Source organism: Acartia tonsa, chromosome 13 (genome assembly GCF_053477335.1).
Source record: "Acartia tonsa isolate MP-2025a chromosome 13, ASM5347733v1, whole genome shotgun sequence".
Taxonomy (NCBI): domain Eukaryota; kingdom Metazoa; phylum Arthropoda; class Copepoda; order Calanoida; family Acartiidae; genus Acartia; species Acartia tonsa.
Window position 1 is genome coordinate 34,468,106 of NC_137272.1, and position 24,752 is coordinate 34,492,857.

General features: G+C 30.5%; 1 protein-coding gene across 1 annotated transcript; it reads left to right on the forward strand.

The window, feature by feature from the left end:
* Positions 1 to 1,753: 1,753 nt before the first annotated feature.
* Positions 1,754 to 23,086, forward strand: LOC145335031 (uncharacterized). The gene is made up of 38 exons (XM_080180713.1): positions 1,754 to 1,829; positions 3,752 to 3,813; positions 4,479 to 4,534; positions 5,596 to 5,684; positions 6,371 to 6,465; positions 6,622 to 6,660; positions 6,738 to 6,804; positions 7,705 to 7,746; positions 7,973 to 8,030; positions 8,206 to 8,290; positions 8,578 to 8,692; positions 8,992 to 9,132; positions 9,474 to 9,546; positions 9,809 to 9,961; positions 10,395 to 10,500; positions 10,605 to 10,650; positions 10,903 to 11,045; positions 11,265 to 11,413; positions 11,573 to 11,688; positions 11,914 to 11,981; positions 12,223 to 12,335; positions 12,670 to 12,725; positions 12,939 to 13,029; positions 13,579 to 13,655; positions 14,104 to 14,182; positions 15,469 to 15,516; positions 16,516 to 16,591; positions 16,827 to 16,889; positions 17,211 to 17,239; positions 17,532 to 17,627; positions 18,047 to 18,095; positions 18,297 to 18,355; positions 18,653 to 18,700; positions 19,202 to 19,288; positions 21,239 to 21,280; positions 21,654 to 21,701; positions 22,376 to 22,467; positions 22,842 to 23,086. The coding sequence occupies exons 2-38, from the start codon at positions 3,762 to 3,764 to the stop codon at positions 22,939 to 22,941; spliced, it is 2,946 nt and encodes a 981-aa protein (XP_080036839.1). The 5' UTR covers positions 1,754 to 1,829; positions 3,752 to 3,761; the 3' UTR covers positions 22,942 to 23,086.
* Positions 23,087 to 24,752: the final 1,666 nt, after the last annotated feature.

A 24,752-nucleotide genomic window follows, 5' to 3' on the forward strand; every position in this document is an offset into this window, starting at 1 on the left:
GCTTTTCTTGTCATGATTATGCGGCATCTCCTAGGGAGTGAAAATTGAACTTGAAATTTTCAAATCTAATTTTCTCAAAAAGCCCCCGCTGAAATATTTTGGTTTTACCTGAAATCATCATAGTTTTATGTCTTTTTTCACCATACATAGGTCCCAGGGCTCGGCACTTACTTTTGTCTTGATTCAATTCTAGCCCACAGTGAGGCTGATAAAACAGTAGCCGCTATTTCTTTTTTTCGTTTCCGTAGAAAATGCAAATGAATAACAAAGATTAAACTAAACATATTAAATTTTTAAAAAATTGGCATTGAAATAAAAATATGCAAAACTAAAATGACCTTTATCAAATTTAATTCAAGGAAAAAATATATTTTTTTGAATTGATTTCTATAAAAGTATATATTTTTTTTTATAGAAGAGGAAAAGTTATCTAAATTTGGTAAAATTCTACACGTTTTTTTTGAAGCTACTATTTGAGTCTTAATTGATGATATTTGGGAATTTTTGTTAATGTCGTTTGTAAGTAGCGAAGCTGTCATTCCGTAACTCTATGGAGAAAATGTCATGTCATTGGCTGCTATTTAAGATAGACTGCTGAAATTTTCAGTGAAGATTCCCATCATCCTATGACATAAACACTTCTATTCTATGCGCGTTTGTCGGTATTATCCTCTAAGAAATTTTTTTTTCAATATTGAAGATTTGAGTACCCCCCCCCCCCCCCCCGACAGCGAACTATGAACTCTGGCCGCAGCGCTCGGCTCCCTAGCCTGCCTAGCCGCAGCGCTCGGCCCCCTTGACTGCCTAGGCGCAGCGCTCGGCTCCCTAGCCTAAAACCTACCCTAAAATAGTTGTTCGTCGGTAGTCGAGGGGGGGGGGGGAGTACAAAATTGAAAAAAAATTCTAAGAGGATAACGCCCGTTTGTCTGTCATTCTGTCTTCCAGTCATGCTTCGAAAGACAAAACCTTATTTTATTACTTTAAAGGTTTCGTGATATTCTCTCTCCTCTCTTTGTTGTGAACATGATTTTCTAAATAATTCCACTTTGTTTTATGCTCTTTTTAATAAAAAAAGTATATAGTTATAGGGTTTCTATCAATTTAATTTTGTTACTGCTTTCTCGTCATTCGTATGGTCCCAGGAACCTCCAAAATAATGGTCGTAAAAAAGCTCGTCTGCCTGTTTTTATGTCAGTCCAACATTTTTAAATTTTGGCTTATCTAAATCATTTTAACCTTTGGTCTTAAAGCATTATAAAGGTTGTGCTAAATTAAGAGTATTCAGGGAACAAAAAGGTATAAGTTTTCAAGGAACAAAAAGGCATAAGTTTAAAAAAAACAATCTTTTTGTTTTACTTTTCTGATAACTAAAAATATTAGCCCCTAATTTTTCAACTTTTTCTTCCATAGGTAACGGAACCATGGAGTTTTTTTTATATTTCTGAACAGGTTCCAAATGATGTTATTTAAGAATGCCTAAAAATGCTGAAATAGAATATCTTATATTGTCTAGCTATTTAAAAATATATATTGATGCTCGCTTTAAAGATGAAATATTTTTACAAATTTTTTTACATTTATAATATCCTTGGTTGCATTTTTTTCACGTTTTACAAAATGCATATTTTAGATGATAAAACTTACACTTTTCATGTTTAAGTTGCAAAAACTGCATAAGCATTTAAAAATAAATATTTAAATTTTCACGTGTTTTGATAATAATGTATGTTTGACATTTATCACCTATGGTGTATGTATATAAAAGCATTGATATAGAAAAGATGTAGATAGTGTTACTTTGACTTTCAGTGCCATTTGATATAATCAAGGTAAAAACATTTTAAAAACATCTTATTCAATGGAAAAAGGGCTCTATTGAGATACTAGAGGCGGCGTTCTAAAATTATCCCGCTATTGGCTAGATTGAATATTAACTCTTATTATCTCAGTTTCCTATTAGAGCTAGAGGGCTAAATTTTTTTGTGCAAGTCCCCTGTTTGATAATGAATTTCTGACCTTTTATAAGTCTAAGTCAATTTTCGCTTCCTTCACCCTTTTCTTTAACAACCTTTGTTTTTAGGTCTTTTTTACTTAAAAATTTCAAACGGCTGTAATTTTCTTATTTTGAAGCTAGAAGAAAATTTTTTTTTCCAGAAAATGTTTATCTTTATGTAAATTTTACATTAGAAATATCAAAATATGAATTTCAGCGGCCGCAGATGTACTTAGCAGCTGCCAGCCGCCGCAATCGGCGGTCGGCGGAAAAATGGCGGCGGATCTTCATGAAATTTTAATACGTTATGTAGACATGTGAGAAAAGCTTAATTTTAAAATATGAAGTCTCTATGTCAAAAATTGCGGCCACAGGAGCCTTTTAAAGATTTCTGGAGACCTGGAGAATCAGGACCTGCAGGATCATACCTGGAACCTGAAAGTGACTTGAACACCTGTATTTTATATTAGGATGTACTACTAGAGGATTTTTTAGTATTTTGGTATGATAAAATGCTTTGTTTTAGTAAAAAAATATTTTTGCTCTTTACCTGGATGACCCTGCCAGGTTTGCTGGCATCCTGTGCCTGCCAGGATGAAGATATTCAAAAAATTTCAACTCTCAGTTATGTGTCATACCCATACTTAAAAAGTCAAGCAGTTTGGGCTCTTTATCTTTCACACACAGAAAATGAGATAGAAAAAACCGGATTGGGGGGCGTTCAACGCCCCCCCCCCCACCGTTAAGGGTTAATTTTTTCTTCTAATGGCCTATCTCTGAATATTTATCTTTTTCTTCCATTGTCCTATCCCTGAATATTAATCTTTTTCTTCCATTGTCCAATTCCTGAATATCAAACCAACTACAAAAATAGTTACTACACTTAAAGATTACTACGATTTTAGTTTCAGTTTTTCATCATTTTTTAAAGATTAAATGTCCCTCTCTCTCACTCCCCTTTCCTTCCGTCTTTTTTAAATTTCATTATTTTTATTTAAAACCGTATCTATAATTTTGTCTCTCTTTCAAATTATTTTAAATTAAGTTTTCTTTGATTTACTATTTTATAAATTTAAATTTTCTATTTTATGAATAGAAATTTAATACTCTAGTATAATTCAAATTGCAACATGAAATAAAAAAAGAATTTATTCTTCATAGAGTAAAATAATGGGTCTTATCCTTCTGGTTAATGAGAGTTTATTATGGATTATTGGAGCACTATGAGTATTAAACACTTTACTATTGGAAGACTCGAGCTCATTTATAGATGTTTATTTCCTATATAGATCTGTCATGGATCTTGATGCAATGAAGCAAGCCATTTTATAAAAAATCTGTCGAAAATAATTCATAATGTAAAAACAGAAAACGTAGTCGCTCATATAGGTATAGAATAACGTAAGACTCAGTGTTCAGTGTTTAATACATTTGAAAATATCATAGAACTTTATATACATATAGCTTCCTATAAACAAGGGATCAACAATATGGACGTTTAAATCATATGAAATATATCCCCAATAATTAAAAACAAAATCACCCCATATGCAGATTGAAATTATTGTGGAAAAGTTTAGACACAACTAGTTCCAGTGTAAATGTTAGTTGCTTCATAATATATGCCAAATGAACCAGTTTTAAATGCACATTTTAAAAAAAAATCTTTGATCTATAAGAAGTTTATTCGACTTTAATTTGAACATCCTGTAATGTTAATGTATAATTCCACATAATAATTTTTAATTGTATACCTAGGATTGTTGGTATGAAGCTAAGAGAGTTGATAACAATTATTTTGTCTGTGCTCAGATTTCAAGGTAAGTATAACTTAGTTAGGTAGCTGTCTATCTATAGTGCTCTAGCAAAATGGAGATAAATGTCACTCACTGCTTTTGGCCTACCTATTCTATTAACGTCACGAAATACCCAATACCCCATCTCTTTCTAAAGGGGTTTCTTTCCCCCTTCACTTTCTCTTTCCCTCTTATATGACGTCAATAGAATAGGCAGGGCAGAAGCTATGACATCTATCCCCATTTTCCCAAGGCACTAAACACAGCTACTACGTATAACTTATTATTTAGGACTACATGATAAAAGCTTTAGAGGATAAGGTATAAATTTCAAAAATAGAAGTTGAATTTTTTTTGAGGGAGGGGGGGGGGGGCTTCAGGGTGATTTTTTTTTCCAGGCTTGACTTGTCAGGGGATGGTCAAGGTGCCCTACCTTAAAATCCTACTCTAGTACAATAATGTAGGTTCTTTGTAAAGGTTTGCGATAGGCTATATTTTCGGAAAAGATACACAGACAGAAGGACATACATCCTGTTAATTTTATATAGCGAAGCTTCTCTACTGGGCGGACGTAGATGTATTTCATTTATATAATTTTGTGACCAAAACTAATATTTGTATAGGGGGGGGGGGGGGGATTTTCACCATCTCTGCCAGTGACAACATAAACTAATTATAATTTTCGTAAGGTTCTGCTGGTATTCGAACAATTTATGTTTATGCCAATGCTTCCAAAAATGTTCATGTAAGATATAATTTTCTATATCAGTGAATCTACTCTACAATTACCGTTGCTTGTCTGTCTCTAATGCTATGGGGGAATAAAGTTTTCGAAATAGTCCCTTTCGTAACATCGATAAGGGGCGATTCGTCGTATTTTTAAAATTGCTTTTTATAGGTTATTTTAGGTTAGGTGATTGCCCCACAGGGTTAGGTAATTGGCCCCAAAGGCTAAGAGCCCCCCGCAGGGGCTAGAAATAGGAGAAAAGTTACTGTGAAAAATATAAAGAATCGCCCAATAAGGTGCTGTCATATATTTATGTTGTGATGTCATATATTTAAGTTTGCAAACATATGTTAGTTGTTACTCTTAATTACTCTTTAATTGCTCTCAGAAAGAATAAAGAGAAAGTCTCTTTAATGTCTCTAATTCTCTAGTGCGATGTTACAAAAGGGACTATACCCAAAGTTTTTTTGCTTTTCAAGATTGGCTGCTGATTTTTATTGGAGTGGGGGGGGGGGGGGGAATGCCTCATTTTAAAAAATCGCTACTGCACTGTACATTTCTTAATGAAACATGTCTCCCTCTAAACACAAATTCTAAACTAGGAGGAGGAAATCATGTTTATTAAGCAATGTACGACAGCGTGAGAGGGGAAGAAATGAGCTAAAACTACAAAGGCATCGTACCACTAAAGGAGCACAGAAAGGGCGGGGAAACCTATTAGTTGGAGGTCAAAATTTTCAAAGGGTTTCAATCCCAATGCTTTCTAAATAAAATTCGCTTAAAATTAATATAGAACAATAGTTTCAGGTTAAATTTTAAAATTCTATTTTATTTATTTTAAATAATGAATTGCAAATTACTAAAGAAAAACATTCGAGACTTGGTACTGATTATATGAGTAGACTTACAGTTTTTGACAAATATGACTAAGGACCTGGGATTGAGTATTGTAACAATTCAGGCTGGCTGCTTAGAAGATTGTGGTGATCATGAAAATATAGAAGTGGATATAGACATACCTTGGCCTAGCCAATTTTCATTTTGCTACAGGTGCTAACTATAAATTGTGTATAATTAAGGCTGGTTGTCTGGAGTATTGTGGAGACCATGAGCTGATCCAAGTTGATTTGGACATACCATGGCCTACACAGTTCTCATTTTGTTACAGGTATATCAAATTACCTAAATCCTAATAATTGTTTATATACAATTAAGGCTGGTTGCCTTGAGGCTTGTGGAGACCATGAGCTTATCCAAGTAGATTTGGACATACCATGGCCCAGGCATTATTCGTTCTGTTACAGGTATCCTTGCCTGCAGCAACAACAAAATCACAAAAGTTGCACTCTCTTCACACCAATTTTCACTTGTGCAAATTCTCAAAAACATATCTTTGACTATGTCATGTAAACCAACTTATGCTAGACCGACATCTTTTTTAAAGGGTTGGTTTGCTTATACACATTACATATACAAGTTCAGTTTAAGTAGAATTTGTATAGTGTTGATTGTATAACATTTATGAATACTTATGTTTTGCAGTTTGTGGTAAAACTGTTTGTTTCATCACTATCTGAAATTCTTACATTTCTTTTCTCTAGTTCCTTCTCTATTAAAACCAAGACAAAAAATTTTAAAGCACATAAAAAACATCACATTACTGTATGTTACTAAATTTTAAGAAGCCAACAGTTATCTTAATTTTTCTACTAAAAAACACATGGAACAAATGCTACATACATTAGCAGAAACTGCACCATTCTATCCTGGAAGTATCTTCTTTATTTAAAATGTTTGAAACCTATATATTTACAGCTTCATATAATCTAAACCATTAAATTTTTGCAACAAAAGATACCATGCTAAAACCTGGGCAGGTAAAGAAGAAATAGATGTTGGAACTGATATGTTTACAATTGGAAAGAAGACTGTAACTGATGGAGTCATTAGTAAGTCTTCTTTATTAAAAATATTAGTTTTTAATTCTTTTCATATAATTTATTTAATTTAGAAATTAACCAACACCATTAAAAAAGAAGCATTTAAATTTATTTCCTCTAAAATCTTAGATAAGATAAACTTAACTTTAACTTAATCTTATTTAGGAATGGAAGAGGGCATATTCTATGGAACATTTAAATCAGGTATTCAATTCATGTCCTAAAGACAAGAACAACAAATGATATAAAATAAATTATTTACATTAAAAAAACTGTTTTAGCATTGTGGCTGGCAGTTAACAAAATTGGAGAAGGGTTTGAAGAGTGGATTGAGATATCAACCGTTCCGGAAAATATTCATTTGGAGTTGCTTTGTATTTTACAAACACAAAACTTGTGTTTTAAGACTTTAATGAGCTCTCCTATATAAGGAATCTTTAGATAGGTCCAGGATGGTATTAGGTTACTTTATTGTCAGATTTAAGCCTTGGATCATTTTAGGCTATTTTTATGTTTCCTTCTTCCACCAGTAAAAAAAGATTCATAGATGTTAGGAGGTGTTTACCCCTCTCTAGTTTTGAATCTCACATATTTCTCTCTCAAAATAAAAAGCTTGGACTTCCCTAGCGCAGCCCTTACACATTTGTCTTGAAGTGTAAATGGAAAACAAAAAATGTGTGCCCTATAAGAAGAAAACAAAAGTTTTAGACATTTATATCAAAATTAAATCCTGAGATTTTCATAATATTCTAACGAGGTTTTTTTTGAGAATATTACATTTATATATTTATATTAGATATAAATGTCTAAAACTTTTGTTTTCTTCTTATAGGGCACACATTTTTTGTTTTCTATTTACACTTCAAGACAAATGTGCCTAGTGTTTTCAAAATTGACTAAATTAACCTAAATGTAGGGGTGTATATTCTGCAAAAGATTCATTCTTTCCCCTGCAGCAAATTTTTAAATTTTTTTCCCCCTCCTGGTTTTTTTTCCAACAAGGAAGGGGAAAAAATAGAAAATATTTACAAGACTCTTAATTTTATTCATATTATCCCCCCTCTTGCATATTCTTTTAGTTTTTTACACCAAGGAGGGAAGAAAAATGGAAAAAAATGTTTCCAGTTCTCTTAATTTTTACATTTTTTTCCCCCAACCACATATTTTTTTTTTACTCCCCCCGGAGCAGGGTCAATTTAGCAGAATATACACCCCTGTCTAAATGCCATATGAATATATTAATATCCAGGATCCTTTTCCAGTCCTGACTTGGAAACACAGATGTGTCAAGTAAGATTTCTTTCTTCCATATTTAAATATATATTACTAGGTATGACTCTTTACAATTCAGCTTCTGGTAAAATGTTTTCCAGGGATAAAATAGATTTTACTTGATTTGCAAATAATTATTAAACTACAACAATGTTTTTATTAAAAGTAGGTATATCATTGTTCTACAGCATTTGACGAATTAATGGTTACAAATTTTTGCTAATCAATTAAATATTACTTTTAGTATTGATCTAACAACTGGTGATGTGATTGTACATAGAAGAGGAGGACCTGTCCTCAATGTAAGTCATTATTGTTGAAAAGCTTTGCTCTTTAATTTGTATTTTTTTACCTTAAGAACTACATTTATTGAACAACTATGATTTTTAATTTTTATACAGTTATCATATATTCTAATCAAAGCAATGTAAAACCAAAACTCTAAAATGTACTAAATGTCTTCTATATTTTTTCCAGAACACATTAGCCCAAGTTCCTGATGTATTTTCAAAGTACAGTGGAAATGTTGATTACATTGGTATTGGTGCTATGAGAAGTTTAGGTATTTATTTTTTAAAGGATTTTCAATTCTAATTAGTCTTGTTGTCTAGATATATAAAAAAGACACATTCAAATTTAACAGTGGATTTAACAATTAAGTTTTGAACCAAATGTGAGAATATGAATCCAAAATCAATTAAATTAAGACTTTTTTCCAGGTTTTATTCAGAATTTCAATCTGTTTCAAATTAATGTACTTTTTTTACACAAGCATTGGCGTCCATGCTTAAAATCTTCAAATATCAGTTTCTGATTTTTACACTTGTAATTATTTCTTGTTCAATTCAGATGGTGGAATGGCAACAATAAGCCAGTATACAGATGTTCAAGTTTTCAGCAGGCTTCTTTCTGATGCAGAAATACAAGAGTATTTTGACTGTAGGAACAGAGAGGGTTCTGCAGGGTAATTATTGGAATTAATTCAACTAATTACAAGGCAGCTGAGGATGGGAACATTGTAATTGAGTAATTTTGCGTATCATCATTACGGATGTGCATCAATTTTTCGACCATTGTTTTAATCCCTCAGATCCCTGACTATTTACACGTTTGAACTATTTTGAATTGGATAAAGATATTTTTTGCTTCGAATTAATTTTGTTCTTATTTAATTACTAATAGAAACATAATCCATATGATCTAGCCAGGGTCTTTTAATAAAGGTAAAGGTTTATATTTTTTGATACACATTTTCATTTGCAGACAAATGAGAGGAGATATTGCATCTTGGCAGTCAACAAGATTTTATATTCACAGTCCTTATGGTCACACCACAGAATCAGAACAGGATATAGCTGACATCTGCAAGCCTGTGGAAAATGCTTATTTTCACATTCCTGTCAAGTAAGGTTTAATTCATCCTCATACAAAAGTAACATGATCTTTGTCTGTCTGTTCTTTAAAAGGATCTTACTAACCACTAAAAAACAATATAGTTCTCCTTTACAGTGTAGCTTTTCATAGTTCTTGGGAAGGTGTTTAACTATTTTGGAAGAGGGAACTACCATCCTTCCAAGAGAAATGGTCCCTAAAAAAAAATTGACCCCCCCCAAAAAAAAATAAAATTTCTTCCCCCTCCCCTCAAGTGACCCTAGAGGCCTCTTTAGCGTAGCTGATAATTATATCTATATGTTGCATAGTTGCTCTTTGAATTTGCTATTTCTATTGATACCTCTCATATTTAGAACACCATACAATAGTGGAGCTCAGCAGTTTTGTTCAAGATTTAGTGCTGATCTGGTTGAATATGGTGATGAGGTATTTGTTTTTCAAATTTAAAACTATTTTATTTTCTTTGATGCAAAAAATATATATGCTTGTCTACAGTTTCTAGTTTTCAAACTAGCAGCTTTGCCCCTAGAGGTAATGGACTGGGTTTAATCAGTTTATTTCTAGAAAATTAAGTTGCATTTTTAAGAATTTTTTGTGAATATTGTTTACAAGATTACCTATATAGAAACAAATACCTACTAAAAAAAAATTACATACCTAAAAAAATCAGATGAAAATATTTGTTTAGGCTGACTTTGACAAGCTTGTGTCCTCCATGGCTGATGTTAAGTATGTTCTTAAGAATGAAGGAGCCTGTGTAAAGAAAATTGAAGATTCTGAAACTGAATATAAATATAACTTTTACACTGGAGCTACAAATATTGGCTTTAGAACTTGGGAGGTAGGCATTATTTTAGCACATTGTAATAAAAAAATAGAAATTTGAGATCTGATCAGGGATCTGAGGAATAAGAAATTAGAGCCAGATTAAAGTCTTTCCCGATGATCACAAAATAATTCCTGTCAAGTATATTGATTGAAAAGTATCAAAGCTAGGTATTAGTTTGATTCAAACATCAAGATTTACCAAGTGAGAAAATGTGGTAATAATACTTAGTTTACCAGTATGATTTATAGTCGAATGAACTTTCTTGATTCTTCCCTGATCAGATATACTATACTAATATCAGGAAAGGTGGAAATGCAGAAATGCTTGTAATAGTGGAAAAGTTACTCCTTATTCATTTTGTAATACATTAGATTTCATGAATTAAAAAAATATTGCCTCTCTTGTATCTCTTCCACACAATTTGCCACCATTTTAAAAATTTCAGACACCAAGAGATGTGAAAGCTGTGAATCATATTCCCTGGGACGAGGGAAGGCCTTGGGATGGAATCTGGTTATGTCTCCTTGTAAATATCTATATGAATGTTACAGGTATTTATCATTTTTATACAATGAAATTCAATCAAATTTAGACAAGCTCATTTTTTTCTGCCAAAAACCAAAAGAAGTTTTATGTTAATTCTGTTTCATTGCAGGACCAACAACAGGGGTTTTCCAGCATGCAAAAATAACTGATGAAAGGTATGTATACCATTCTTGTAATTGCATTATCCCTGTAGGTGTTCCAAAGGTATATTTCATAATTTATCAATAGGAGAATAGGGGGAGGGGGTTAGTAATTTTCCTATAGACAATGGCAACACTGATCCATTACAAGAACATAAGAATCTTTCTTTCTTTGCTTAATTTTTACAATGCTTACAAAAGGATCTACAAATGGACGGGGAGATAGACAAAGATCCAATACTTTAAATCAACATAAATATGTTTTAGATGTGATATGCCAGTTTCCTGTCCCACATGCATTTCTAAAAATCCTGTCATAACCTTGAAAATTAAAGGCTTATGCCAAATCTCCAAGCTAAACAGAATCTACAATGTGGTATGGAGGGAGGATGGTAATATTATGTTTTTAGGTATTAATAATTTGCAAATCATAAACTCACTTTATTATTCTGATAAGAATTTTATGACTTTAATATATCAGGGATATTTTTGTTACATTTATCAAAATAGTACTTTATATGGAAAATTTTAAAACAGAATGACTTATATTCTTATTAATTTGATTTTAGTTCTTACAAAGAACGTATTTTGTACCAATCTTTTAACTTGAAACTAAAACTTAATTTCAGGTGAAATATCCTCAGAAATAGTTTATGACCATGAGAGAAAAGTTTGGAATTGGACTGATGCAAATATACCTGGTGGGGTTGCAATTATAGACAAACCATTTAGATCCATGCTCATTGGTAGAAATAAAGTAGATTTTACAAATATGAAGGTAATAAAATTAGTTTTTAATTTTATTTCAGTTTCATCAATTTTAAGTTTACAAGAACGATCATATATAATATATATGAACGCATGAACTACATTCCTGAATAATAGAATAGCTGCACCACTACAAATCTTCAATTTTTATACAAAAGTTTTACCTCAGGAGGGTTGTTTGGACAATGCAAAGGAAGATGAGAAAATAATTGACATCACCCTGACAACTTGTAAAGATGATGACTTTACCTGTCATAATGGTCAATGTATTCCTATAGCATCTAGGTAATTATTTGAAGAATAAAATAGAGATGAATCATTTTTATTTATATCGGCGATTTTAACAATTTTAAAAGATAAAGTTAGATAAAAATAAATTCTTTGAAACCAGTCATTGGTCTTGACTGCAGAAAGGAATAGTTAAATGAAGAGTTTTAATATAAAGAGAGAAGATAAACAAAGAAAATATGCAAATTTTGTTATGAATGACAGCCAATATTTAATCTTAAGGTGTAATCAGTTTGAAAATTGTGCCGACGGCTCTGATGAAAGAGACTGCAAATCTTTGGTCATAAAAAGTAATAACTTTATTTTCGCGCAAATTTCAATAACACATGTTATTTGTTGTTCCATATCATTTCCCACTTTAACCCCCTCCATCTTATTTTCTATCATTTCTACACTTCATACCATTTCTAATTCACAAGTTTCTTCTTTAGCTTATGCTGAGATCAAACAAAAACTGTACTTAAAATCATATTCTTGTTTTTTTTTGTGTAAAACTTTCATATGTACGTTTTTTTATAAGAATTGTTTTAGATAATTACAACCGAAAGATTCCACCCTTCAGATTGGATCCTTCCACCAATGAGATTAAGAAAGCTGATGTGAATATTTCTGTTGATGTTGTGGATATGCTTAGTCTTACTGAGGTATAATATTCTATAATTAGTGTCTCTGTTAGTCTTATAACTCAAATAAACAAAATTAAGTGAATACATTTTTAGTTTTTTAAAATATAAGGTTTTGTTTTTGGCTTAATATTTCGACTAACTGAACTGATTAAGTTTTACAATTTATGGAAGCTTCTTATATGTCCTGGGGTGGTTTTAAGTGTGTGATTTTTTATTTGTGTCCGGTTTTTTTATGCTATTGTTTTGTTTTCCTACACTTTTTATGCAGAGCTCTTCGATGCTAGGCTGGTAGCCAATAGTACTATTGGATTTTTTTTAATGCATAAGAGTTAAAAATTTGGAATATTTACAGGTTGATCTTGAATTTGAATGTAAGTTTAAACTTGTAATGGAATGGACTGATTACAGGTGATTTTTTATTTGTTTTAATAATAAATACACACAATCAAGCTAAATTTTCAGATGAAGGAATTCTAGAAATGGAGACAAATTTTTGTCATTTTTACATAATAATGTTTTATTTAATTCCATTATCAATACATTTTCAGACTCATTTTTTTTTATCTATTTACTCTTTTTTTGAGTTTTGATACCTTATTTTTCTCCATATATATTATATAGGCTGGAGTTTTGGAATCTGAAGGTGAATGATGAAGCCAATGCTCTGAGTACTGAAGAAGAAAATCAAATATGGGTTCCAACTTTAGTATTCAGGGATAGTTAGGCAGCCACCACATTTATAAACTCTACTCTTAAATCCCTATGATGATTTTTTAGAAAGATTTTTGTCTTTATATTCAATTCAACTCATACTCTTGTTCAATTCATATTAAAGTTATGAGTTTTTTTTTGCCTGAAGATTAAGATTTCAATCCTTATGATCTGGCAAAGTAACAGGATCTCTAACCGCTGAACCAATATGGTTCTCCTTTACAGCGTAGCTTCTCATAGATCCTGGGAAGGATTATATCTATTTTTGGGAAGGGTACTATAATCCTATCGCCCCTAGAAAAAAATATGCCCTCCTTCCCCCCCCCAATTTTTTAAAAACTTTTTCTTGTAACTACTAAACCAATAAAGTTCTCCATTTCAGGGAAGCTTAACATAGGTCCTTGGATGTTTCTATTCTATTATATTTAAGTTTTTGGTAGTTATATGCTATTTTTCTTTCTATTGTCCCTTTCGAGTACACAGCACCCAGAAGCTAGGGGTGCAGCCATATTTAAATGTGTGACTGGCTAACTATCCTATGAATGAAATTAGTAATACCAAGGAGAATGATATTACCGAGAGTGAGAACAAGGCTATTCTAATTGTTGGAAGACGGGCAGCACCCAAGTAAGATTACTTTACAAATAGATTTATTACCCAAGATGATCAATCAGAAAAATAATCTGTCCATCTTAATTTATTTTTGCAGACGAAGATTTTTTTGGGACAAAACTTTTGGATGATATAATTTCCCCAATCAAAATTTATGCTAAGAAATTCGACTATTTTTATCTGACTCATTAGAAGAATGTAATAAAATAATTGCTGTCCATTCATAACAAACTGTGTACACTTTCTGACCAATAATATGGTTGGATTGGTCCTACTTTGTATTCCTTTTGATTGAATTAAGAGGATAGGTAATAAGATATCTGGATTTTTTATACTCATTCCATTGCATATAAAACGATGTCATTTATTTTCAGGCATAGTCAGGACTTGCAAGGGTTGGTTGTCTGTCTGGTGTTGAATTCATTTTGTGTATAAAAATTATCATCATTCATTTATATTTCAGGCCAAGTGATAGTTTTGAAGAAATAGATATATTTAGCGGCGAAGACAGTATACTAAAACTTCAAAGAATTTATACAAAGGTTTGTACTAAACAAGCGGCCTCACTCATAGCCTCTAGGGTCTTCGATTCTAAAGATAAGGCCTAAAGCTTACTACTATGCCTAGACTACTTAATGATGTAAACTATAGAGTAGCTTTTTTTTAATTAAAGACTAACAATCGGAAAAATACTTTTTTATTCTCATTTTTTAAATTGACGCCACGTTTAATTGCTTTTCTTTATTAAATATTAAAATTTAAACAAAAGTTTGTTTTATTCTTTTCCTTATTTCTGCTTAATTGAATACCTTTATTTACATTTAATCAGCATTGTGTCCCAAGCAAACTGTTTTTTGTTTGTAACTTATGTTATGCACTAAATTTTTAATATCATAGTAAAAAAAAAAGGATTTGGCAGCCTACAACTGACCGTTTTATGCAGATGCTGTATTTCCTTGAACATTTTTTTACCTTTGTGGATTTTTCATCATTTACTAAGTATATTTGCGATTACTTTTATTTAATGAAATCTTCCAATTTTTAACATTTACAAAACGGCCTGCTTTATTGCATCAAGATCCATGACAGATCTATATAGGAAATAAACGTCTATAAATGAGCTCAAGTCTTCCAATGGTAGAGTGGTTAAAACTGATAGTGCTCCAATAATCCACATTAAACTCTCATTGACCAAAGCGATAAGACCTTTATTTTGTTTGTTTATGGAATGAATTAAGTTTTTCACTTCATGTTGATATTTGAATTACATTGAAGTATTTAATCCTTATTTCATAAATAAAAAATATACGTTCATAATAGAGTAAATCTAAGAAAACTCTATTTTAAAATAATTCGATTGTGGCGACACTTCCTTTGTGTTAAAATATTAAAACTAAAATTTTAATCATATTATCCCTTTGATGGTAATGTGAAAAAAAATATAATTGAAAAAATCTTTTTAAAATCATTTAAAAAAATAAATATTTACTTCTTTCTTTTAGATAATAATGGCGGAGGAGGAAAATTGATTTATTGAGAAATAGACAAATAGATATGTACTTATAGAAAACTAGCCAATAGCGAGATAGTTATATTGAGCCAACTCTAGTTATCCCATATTAGGCTGCCAAAACCTTTTTGTTATACTAAGATAGCTCAAATAATAAAAAAAATTAACCGTGTTAAAAAAAACTGCGTTGGACACCCTTAATAATTAAATTTTATATACAACATGCCTACATTAATGATTTATGTATGAATTTACTTACATGCATATTTTAGTAGCAAAGTTAATAAATTGATTCAGATTTATATAAACATCTTTTAGGAGTTTAGATGTGTATATCAGCTGTCTATGTATCCTTTTGATACTCAGGTAAAGTTTAGATGTGTATATCAGTTGTCTGTGTATCATTTTGATGCCCAGGTAAAGTTTAGATGTGTATATTAGTTGTCTGTGTATCATTTTGATACACAGGTAAAGTTTAGATGTGTATATTAGTTGTCTGTGTATCCTTTTGATACAAAGGTAAAGTTTAGATGTGTATATCAGTTGTCTGTGTACCCTTTTGATACACAGGTAAAGTTTAGATGTGTATATCAGTTGTCTGTGTATCCTTTTGATACCCAGGTAAAGTTAAGATGTGTATATCAGTTGTCTGTGTATCATTTTGATACACAGGTAAAGTTTAGATGTGTATATTAGTTGTCTGTGTATCCTTTTGATACACAGGTAAAGTTTAGATGTGTATATCAGTTGTCTGTGTACCCTTTTGATACCCAGGTATAGTTTAGATGTGTATATCAGTTGTCGTGTGTATACTTTTGATACCCAGGTAAAGTTTAGATGTGTATACCAGTTTTCCATGTATTCTTTTGATACCCAGGTAAAGTTTAGATGTGTATATCAGTTGTCTGTGTATCCTTTTGATACCCAGGTAAAGTTTAGATTTGTGAAAGTATACCACTTTTTTCAAAACATGGTTCTAAAAAAACAATCCAACACTTTGTTGACATCAAAGTGACATTAATATTTTAAATGGAGTTAGTTAGTGTTTTTACGCATATTACCTTGTTGAGCAAGAACTCCCCCCCCCCCCCCTGTATAAAATATTAATTGAAAATAAGGTAGAGGGTTTGATTTTGGTTTGTTTGATTTTTAGTTTATTTCAGGTTAGGTCTTATTTGATACTGGGTAGTCCCACAGGGTAAGGGCACCACAGGCATATGTACAATATGATTAGGGACTCCCACAGAGTTTTAGACATAAGGAAAAACTCCTACCTTTAACTTTGATTTTAATTTTAAAAAAGCACCAGTTATTTCGACTCCATTTAGCATTAGAAAAATTAATAATTATCTTCATTGTTTCTAGATTTGTACAATTGATCTGGATGTGGACGAATTGGCACAATTTGGTGTACAGCTTGTACCTTCAGATATTCATTGGGGTAATTCATTTTTATACCTCCACCCCCCAACCCCCGTTTTGCCTCTTCGGGAAAAGATCATAAATGAGGCAGTATTTATGTCCTCTAATTTTTTTGTGGTAAATTAATTTTTGGGTACTATTTTGGTTTTACTCTAAAACTTTTTATGTTACTTAAAATTTCTTTTCAAAAATGCTGATAGCTTGTTTTAGGTTATTTATTTTTTTTCATTCTATAATATTTTAATTTTTTTTAGCGGGAGAAACGATTTTAACCTCATACGTGGTCAAAAATTACACTCTGGATTATACAAATATGGGTAATTTTATTTTTTCCTAAAATTAGTTTATTTAAATTTAATATTTTATTACATATTCATAAGTTTTTAGAAATGTATGGTTAAAAGTAAATTTTTTCTCTGTAATTAGGTACTTAACGTAAAAAAGAGCCGACAATCTTTTCAATATTGTTTTTATGCACTACAAGCCAATTTTTATGGCTAAACTTAATATGATCAAGATCATAAAGTTTGTACGTCAGTTTTAAACTACAGACTAAACTTTCATTATTTATGACTAAAAATCTGTATTTCTTAAATTATTATCTCTTTTTCTGCTAATTTATACTTTTTTTGCTGCAGAAGATCCAAATGAAGGATTATTTGTAAAGGTAAATATATTTTTTCAGCCTTACCATTTCAACAACAACATGTTCACTTTAGACTAATTATCTTAAATATTATTGTTTAATAGATTCATTATCCCTTATGATTAATCAGACACAAAAATCCGCATATTCAAAAAAAGTTTGTTAGACGGTTATTGATATTTAGTGACATATTATTCAATCCCGTAATAGGAAAAATATATCATCAATAATGTGGTCGAATTTTTCTTCCACTGTTGTTCTATTGCACCAATTAAAGGATTATACATTCTATATTTATATAAAACTGTTTTAGTTAACGTTGAAGAGACGACTGTTCAGTGAAATTATGACAACCTTTCTACCCTCAGCTCTCATACTTATCATTGTTTATTGCTCCAACTTCTTTAAGGTATTTTCATCAGCAGACAAAGGATAAGGATACCCATAAAAGCGAAGCCTGACACAACAGAGTAATACAAACGATTTTTAAAAATGTACATATAATAACAACGTATCTGATATTCTAAATTTTTTTCAAGTCTGCGCTAAAACATATCCTAAATTTGCAACCCTTTAAGGTCCCACTTCCCCCCGGTCTTTCTCGCTTTTACCATCTTTATTCTACAACTATTCAAATCCATCCTCGCGGGCACAGAATGACAGCAAATCTGGCACGGTCATCCAATTAAAAAGCTAATCTTTTTTCAACTTTAACAAATCTTTACAAATGGCCAAAATACTAAAATATCATAAAATAGGCGTTCTTTAATTTCAGGTTCCAGGTATGATCCTAAATGTTTTTATTTACTCAAATTTTCGTTTTTTAAGGATTTCTTCTTTGAGACTGTTATTATGCTTAATCTTACTGCTTTACTAGGTAAAATTTCATTTAAAAATTTAGTTTCCAGTTTAGTTGGCCCTGAGGTGCCTATGGCCTGGGTCAAGTAAAATGGTATTGATTTTTTATTATTATTTGTGGAAAATTGTCTATAATACGATACGATTCATGATTTTTAAGATCCAGTGGATGTTAATCGACTTCGGTGCTATACTGGAAAAAAAAATATTTTAATTTCAGTATTGACAACTCTATTTGTAAGTGTATCATCCTATCTACCTAAGACTGCATATTTAAAGGTATGTTAAATGTTTGATTTTCATTGAATTTTCAAAAAAATTATATTTTCAATCCATTGCCTTTTTTGTTGTTGTCTCATTCTAGAATAGGCTAGGTTAAGTAAGGGATCCCAGCTGGTTAATTCTTTGTGTGGGAGGGAGAAGGGAGAAGGGAGTGGTCAAAAAAGGGTGGTTAAGGAGATGGTTTCATGGTGAAACCCCAAAGTTAAAAAAAATATTTGCTCTTGTTCACTGGCTTTAAAACTAATAACGCTAATTAATTTAATCCAAACTATTAGTGTTTTAACTTTATTTAAGATGATTGATATTTGGCTGCTGTTTGCTCAATTTATACCATTCTTTGAGGTACATTTTTATATAAACCCACTTTTTTCTATGCATGTTCGCACAATTTTTGATCGGAGCCAACAAGCATTTTTAAGGGGACTCATAGCAATTATATAGACTGGTTTCAATTGCTTTTTTAGCCCCACGGCACATTTGTATTTAGCCGTTTCCTGACGCGCTAAACTGTAATTTTAATTCTGTTCGTCTTTCTGGTCAAATGTTTTGTTGTGGTCGAACTACACAAAAAAACCTTATACTATTATATAAAGTAGTAAGTTTTTTTTACTGAAGAATAAGATAACACTAACCAATGAACTGATTATGCTCTCTATCATGTTATCTACTCTCAATGGTCCTGTGTTGGTTTTAAGCTATTTCATTTTCATATTTAAGTCTTAAGATAGTTTTAAGCTGCTTCTCTAACACATTACTGCCCCTTCCAAACAGAGCCCCTAGATGATAGGGGTCTAGCATCTAGTAGATTATAATCCTAACCCTATATATCTAAATTTTTGCAAGGTATTGTTGCACACATTTATTGACTCTCAAAGAAAGATGAAAGAGGACAAAGAGGTGGAAAGTGCAAAGTGGATGAGAAGAATTGCTGTAAGTTAATAAAATCATTCATTGTTCATATTTAGTAGTAAAGTTACTCTATAAGTTTTTGTGTATGTTTTACCTTCTGTTTTTATTGATAGGGTGGTCCTTTTTTCACTACTAACACTTTAACTTATTGATATTTTTAAAAAATTACGCATGCGTCCCCAACAAATTTTAGCTGAAGGCTCTAGAATATTTTGTTTCTTCTTCTCTTTCTATGTCTTCCTTCTTTCTCTTAAACTGTTTTTAACCTATTTTTGAATGGGGGGTCAAAAATATACTAGGACACTTATAGAATCAGACTGCAGAGCCCAAATTTGAATTAAGTTCCCAATAAACTTTTTTGGGGGGATTTAAAAATTAATTTTTAGTGTTGCTGTAATCATTTTGACCGAAGCAAAAGCTCTTTTTTTACTTCGGGTAATATTGTGGCTTACAGAACATTTTTATATAATTCACTTTATATTGATACAATAAAAAAACATTACTCTGTTCATTGGAAATAATTTTTTTTTCCAAAACAATTAATTTCATTGAAAAATCTAACATTTACAATAAAACAAATAATTCTGAAATCTAACCAATAAGAAGTCCTGTTTTATATAATTCTTTAAAATTCAAAAAAAGTGATGAACTGAAATTAGTTTCCGAATGTGAACACATTTTCCTAGGTGTTTCCCAATCCTATCTCAATATTTGCTACTAGCTATAAAACCTTCAAACTTCAAAAAAAAATCAAAATTTGAATGTATTAACGATTTATACATTATACATTCAAAGTTTTAATTTTTCAAATTTTGATTTTTTTTTTTGGAAGTTTGAAGGTTTTTTAGCTAGTAGCAAATATTGAGATAGGATTGGGAAACACCTAGGAAAATGTGTTCACATTTGGAAACTAATTTCAGTTCACCGATAGCCTGATATCTAGTTGCCGAAAGTGTACGCAGTTTCCTGGGTGTTTCCTCATCCTAGCTCAATATTTACTACTAGCTAAAAAAGCTTCAAACTTCAAAAAAAAAAATCAAAATTTAAAAAATTCAAATTTATAATGTATATTGTATAAATCGTTTACACATTCAAATTTTGATTTTTTTAAGGGAAGTTTGAAGATTTGTAGCTAGTAGTAAATATTGAGCGAGGATGAGGAAACACCCAGGAAACTGCGTACACTTTCGGCAACTAGATATCAGGCTATCAAAAAAGTGACTTATTTCCAATGTAGTTAAATATTTTTTATATAATTAAAATGAAAAGAATGAAAACCATGCACATAAAAGATACATACTTTTTAAAATTATTTTAAAAGATAAATTTGAATAATCTTATTTTATAACACATTTGTATATGTGACAAAAATAAATTTGTTGTATTGCATAAACATTTGTTGTCATTTAACCCTTTACAGCCATTTTTTATGTTTTTAAAATAAGTGAGAGAACACAAACATATTAATGTTAATTTGTTGATATATTATAAAGAATTAACTTTTTAGTGAATTTTTATAGTAAAATCATAAGGCCTAATTTTACTCTATACCACAATACAATATTTATGAAGCAAAACACTCTAAAAGCTACGAATTTTACCCAAATAAAAAAAGATCTTTTGCTTCGGTCAAAATGATCACGGCAACAGTAAAAATTAATATTTAAATCCCCCCAAAAAAGTTTATTGGGGACGTAATTCAAATTTAGGCTCTGCAGTCTCATTCTACTGGTGTCATAGTATATTTTTTATACATGTTTTAAAAATAGGTTAAAAACAGTTTAATTGTTGACCTAATTTTTTAAACAGCTTTGCTACCATTGATTGTAAGTATCCTGGTTCAAAATCCCCTAGCCTAATGTTTTTTTTTAAAGAAAAAATCAATACCTTAGGGTTCCACTTTTGGTTCTTTAAAAAAAGTTTTCTTTAAATGGGGATGGGAAGGTTATTTTAATCTCTTTTATTTTTAAGGAGGCAAATGAAAAGAAAAATAATCTTGTTCATCCCATGAAGGTATGCTAAACAAATATTTAGAAATTCACCTATTTCAATGTTTTTTTTAGTAATAAAATGTATTTTCTTTTTGCTTAAACTTATGGTTGTAAAATTTTTTTTGTCGATAACTTTGTCTTTAGTTTGAAATAAGTGTAACCATCAATGTATCTTACCTGTTTTAAAGATAGCTTTTCATAAACAGGTTGAGTCCGTACTTATAATTATTTTTATATTTGTATGTCTAATATGGATGCTGTCATCATTGTTTAATAAAAAATTTATCATCTTTTGTAGAATAAAATGTCTAAAACAATATAAGATTTGCCCTCAATAATACTTTACTTACATTAATTCTTTTAAAAATTACATACAAATTTTACCCTCTTTTTAGAGTCCTCAAATAATAGAAGTAAAGGATGCAAATGGTTTCTATGCCAAGGTAATATCAATATACACATAATCCTTGTTGTTTTTGTTACTTTTATTACCTACTAGCGGCTTCGCCCCTAGCCTCTAGGGGCTTTGCCCCAAGAGGTTTGATCAAACCAATTTTTCGTATTTTAGATTTAAAATAAAAAAGAAAAAAAAATATTTTTTTTTTGGGGAGGGGGATTTTTTTTGGGGGGTGGGGGGGTAGTCGACCCCACTATTTAAATTTTAGTTTTAAAAAGAAAAAAAAAAATTTTTTGGGGGGTTATTTTTCATTTTTGGGGGGGTTAGGGGTGTCCCACTCCCCAAGAAAATAGTTATAAACCTTCCCAGGAACTATGAGAAGCTACCCTGTAAAGGAGAACCCGATCGGTTCAGCAGTTAGCGAGATCCTTCGCTACAAACAAACAGACAAACACACAAACAGACATCGTTCTACTTTGTATTATAGATTTTAAAAATGAGAAAAATCAGAAAAATCTGAAAAATCTGAAAAAGTATTAAACAATCCATGAAAAAATACCAAGATATCCCAAAATAAAAAAGTATGTCCGAAAATAAACCTTGGTAATTCCAAATTTTAAGTTTAGAAAATCTGTTACGCACAAACGGACGGACGAGCAGAAAACTTTTTGGGTACCACTGTTTTAGAGATCTTCAGGGCCTTAGGATTTTGTTTGACAGGATCTGGTGACACTAGACGAGAAGGCAAAAACAGATAACAGAAAGAATTTCTACGACGGGTTGGACACTGCGGATGAAAACAATTTTCTCAGGTATTAATTAGGGATTAGGTATTTAAAAACAAGGATAATAATACCACCAACGCAAATATTAACATATCATGAAGGGAGACAAACGAATATAAACATATTGAGTAACAGAACATTAAATAAAATAGGTATCGTATTTTATAAAGTAGTAAGGTTTTTTGTCTTAACCTTAAGATCTATACCCTTTCTGCCCCATATAATACAGAACCCCTAGAAGCTAGGGGCGTAGAATATAGTTACAAATAAAATAGACTAAATTACGTAAATACAATAGGCTTATTGTACAAGATTGTTTTCAAAAAAGAAAAGGATTAATAATATTAAAAATGAATTTAAAAATGTGAATTTAATATTCTTTATTCTATTCTTTATTTTAGAATAGCAGAGATGATCGCCAGAAAAGGAACCTTGACAGTTTGTCTTTTATTCTCTGCAGTTTTCTGGACAATTGGACTCTCACATTATATTTCAAATTAAACTAGAAAACAAACTATAACAGAATATGCATATAACAATCTTATATTTACAATAGTGAAACTATTCTACAATACAATTTCTACTAATTAATCTAGAAAATTGTACTATCACATTATATTACAAATTAAACAATGAATAAACTATATCAGAAGATATAATAATGTTAAATTTAATATAGTGAATATATTTTCTACAATCCAATTTCTACTAATTAATCTAGAAAATTGTACTCTCACATTATATTTCAAATTAAACAAAGAAATAAACTATAACAGAATATGCATATAACAATCTTATATTTACAATAGTGAAACTATTCTACAATCCAATTTCTACTAATTAATCTAAAAAATTGGACTCTCACATTATATTTAAAATTAAACAATAAATAAACTATATCAGAATATATAATAATGTTTAATTTAATATAGTGAATCTACTCTACAAGCCTAGTTCTATACTAGTTCTATAATTTAATCTGTTCCATTATATTACAAATTAGACTAGAAAATAAACTATAACAAAATATTTAATAATCTTATATTTTTAATAGTGAAACTATTCTATAATCCAATTTCTACTAATTAATCTAGATAATTGGACTTTCACATTATATTTAAAATAAACTATAACAAAATATTTAATAATCTTATATTTTTAATAATATCAGACAATCTTGTATTCAAAATATTGAAACTACACTACAAGTCAATTTCTATTAGTTCTTTATCCTAACTATTTTGTTAATCATATCCTAATTAGATATCTAATGTTAAATAATGTACAAAAAAACGATTTTATCTGCAGGATTAGAACCGGTTCTCAGCCGTAATAAAAAAATATATATTGCATTGTAATACAGACAATTTCCATGAATATTAAAATAAAAATCATGAAATTAAAACCATTTTGATATCCCGGCGTTTCGGTCCCTCGGATCTAACAAAATAGGTGTTAAATTTTCATTTTATTATGCACGGAAAGCTGTCTATTATACGATGTGATAAATAACTATAATCAATAAAATAAAGACTTACTTTCATTGTAATTAAATGAAAGTTGAAAAATTCAATTAAAATAAAAAGTAATGAGAAATCCACCAGAATAAACTAGATAATGCATTTTTAAGGGCAGAGGTTAATTCGAAATGTATATACTTAGTTGCTTGGAAAATACGTTTAAAATGTTACTTTTTAATACCTTTCATTGTTTTTAAATTTCATCCTTCCATCAAATATTTAACCGCCAAAAATAATCAAAAATCGGCAGTCGAGTGATACATTTTTTCAATAAATTACAGCTGATTAAATCATAGAATTTAAAAGCAGTCGCACAGCAGCCAGATTTTAACAGCCAAGCAGCTCTTCTTTCAGCAAGCTCAGCATTTCTATTCACACAACTACAATTAAATCACGAAAAAAATTCTATTTCTGAAGGCAAAATTTATTTGGATTGAATGCATTTTAAAGAAAAAAGATAATTTGATTTTGATTAGGTTTCTGACTCATCATCAGTCAACATGTTTAGACTTTTGTGCCTCCATTTCTGCATAAAAAAAAAAAAACCAACAACTAAATTATTTCGAAACATAGTGTTGTTTTGGAGAGCTATTTATTAAGACTGCCGTGCCCCCCACTCCAAAAAAAAATCAGGTTTAATTTACTGTTCAGGAAAACCAGAGGTTCATTGGTGAGCGATTTATTGAATCATTTTTAGCATTTTTTTGTACTTTATTTACTTACAATAATTGGCGTTTTGACTTTAAGTCAATTTGCGCTATTGCAATTTTGCGGAAACGTAGTATTACCAAT

What these genes read in the sequence shown, in the direction of transcription:
- LOC145335031 (XM_080180713.1), top strand. Translation starts at nt 3,762, where the DNA reads ATGAAGCTAAGAGAGTTGATAACAATTATTTTGTCTGTGCTCAGATTT. An exon ending in GGGTTCCAACTTTAGTATTC is followed by an intron (nt 13,030 to 13,578) that starts AGGGATAGTTAG and finishes ATGAATGAAATT; the next exon opens with AGTAATACCAAGGAGAATGA. An exon ending in ATGAAGGATTATTTGTAAAG is followed by an intron (nt 17,240 to 17,531) that starts GTAAATATATTT and finishes AAACTGTTTTAG; the next exon opens with TTAACGTTGAAGAGACGACT.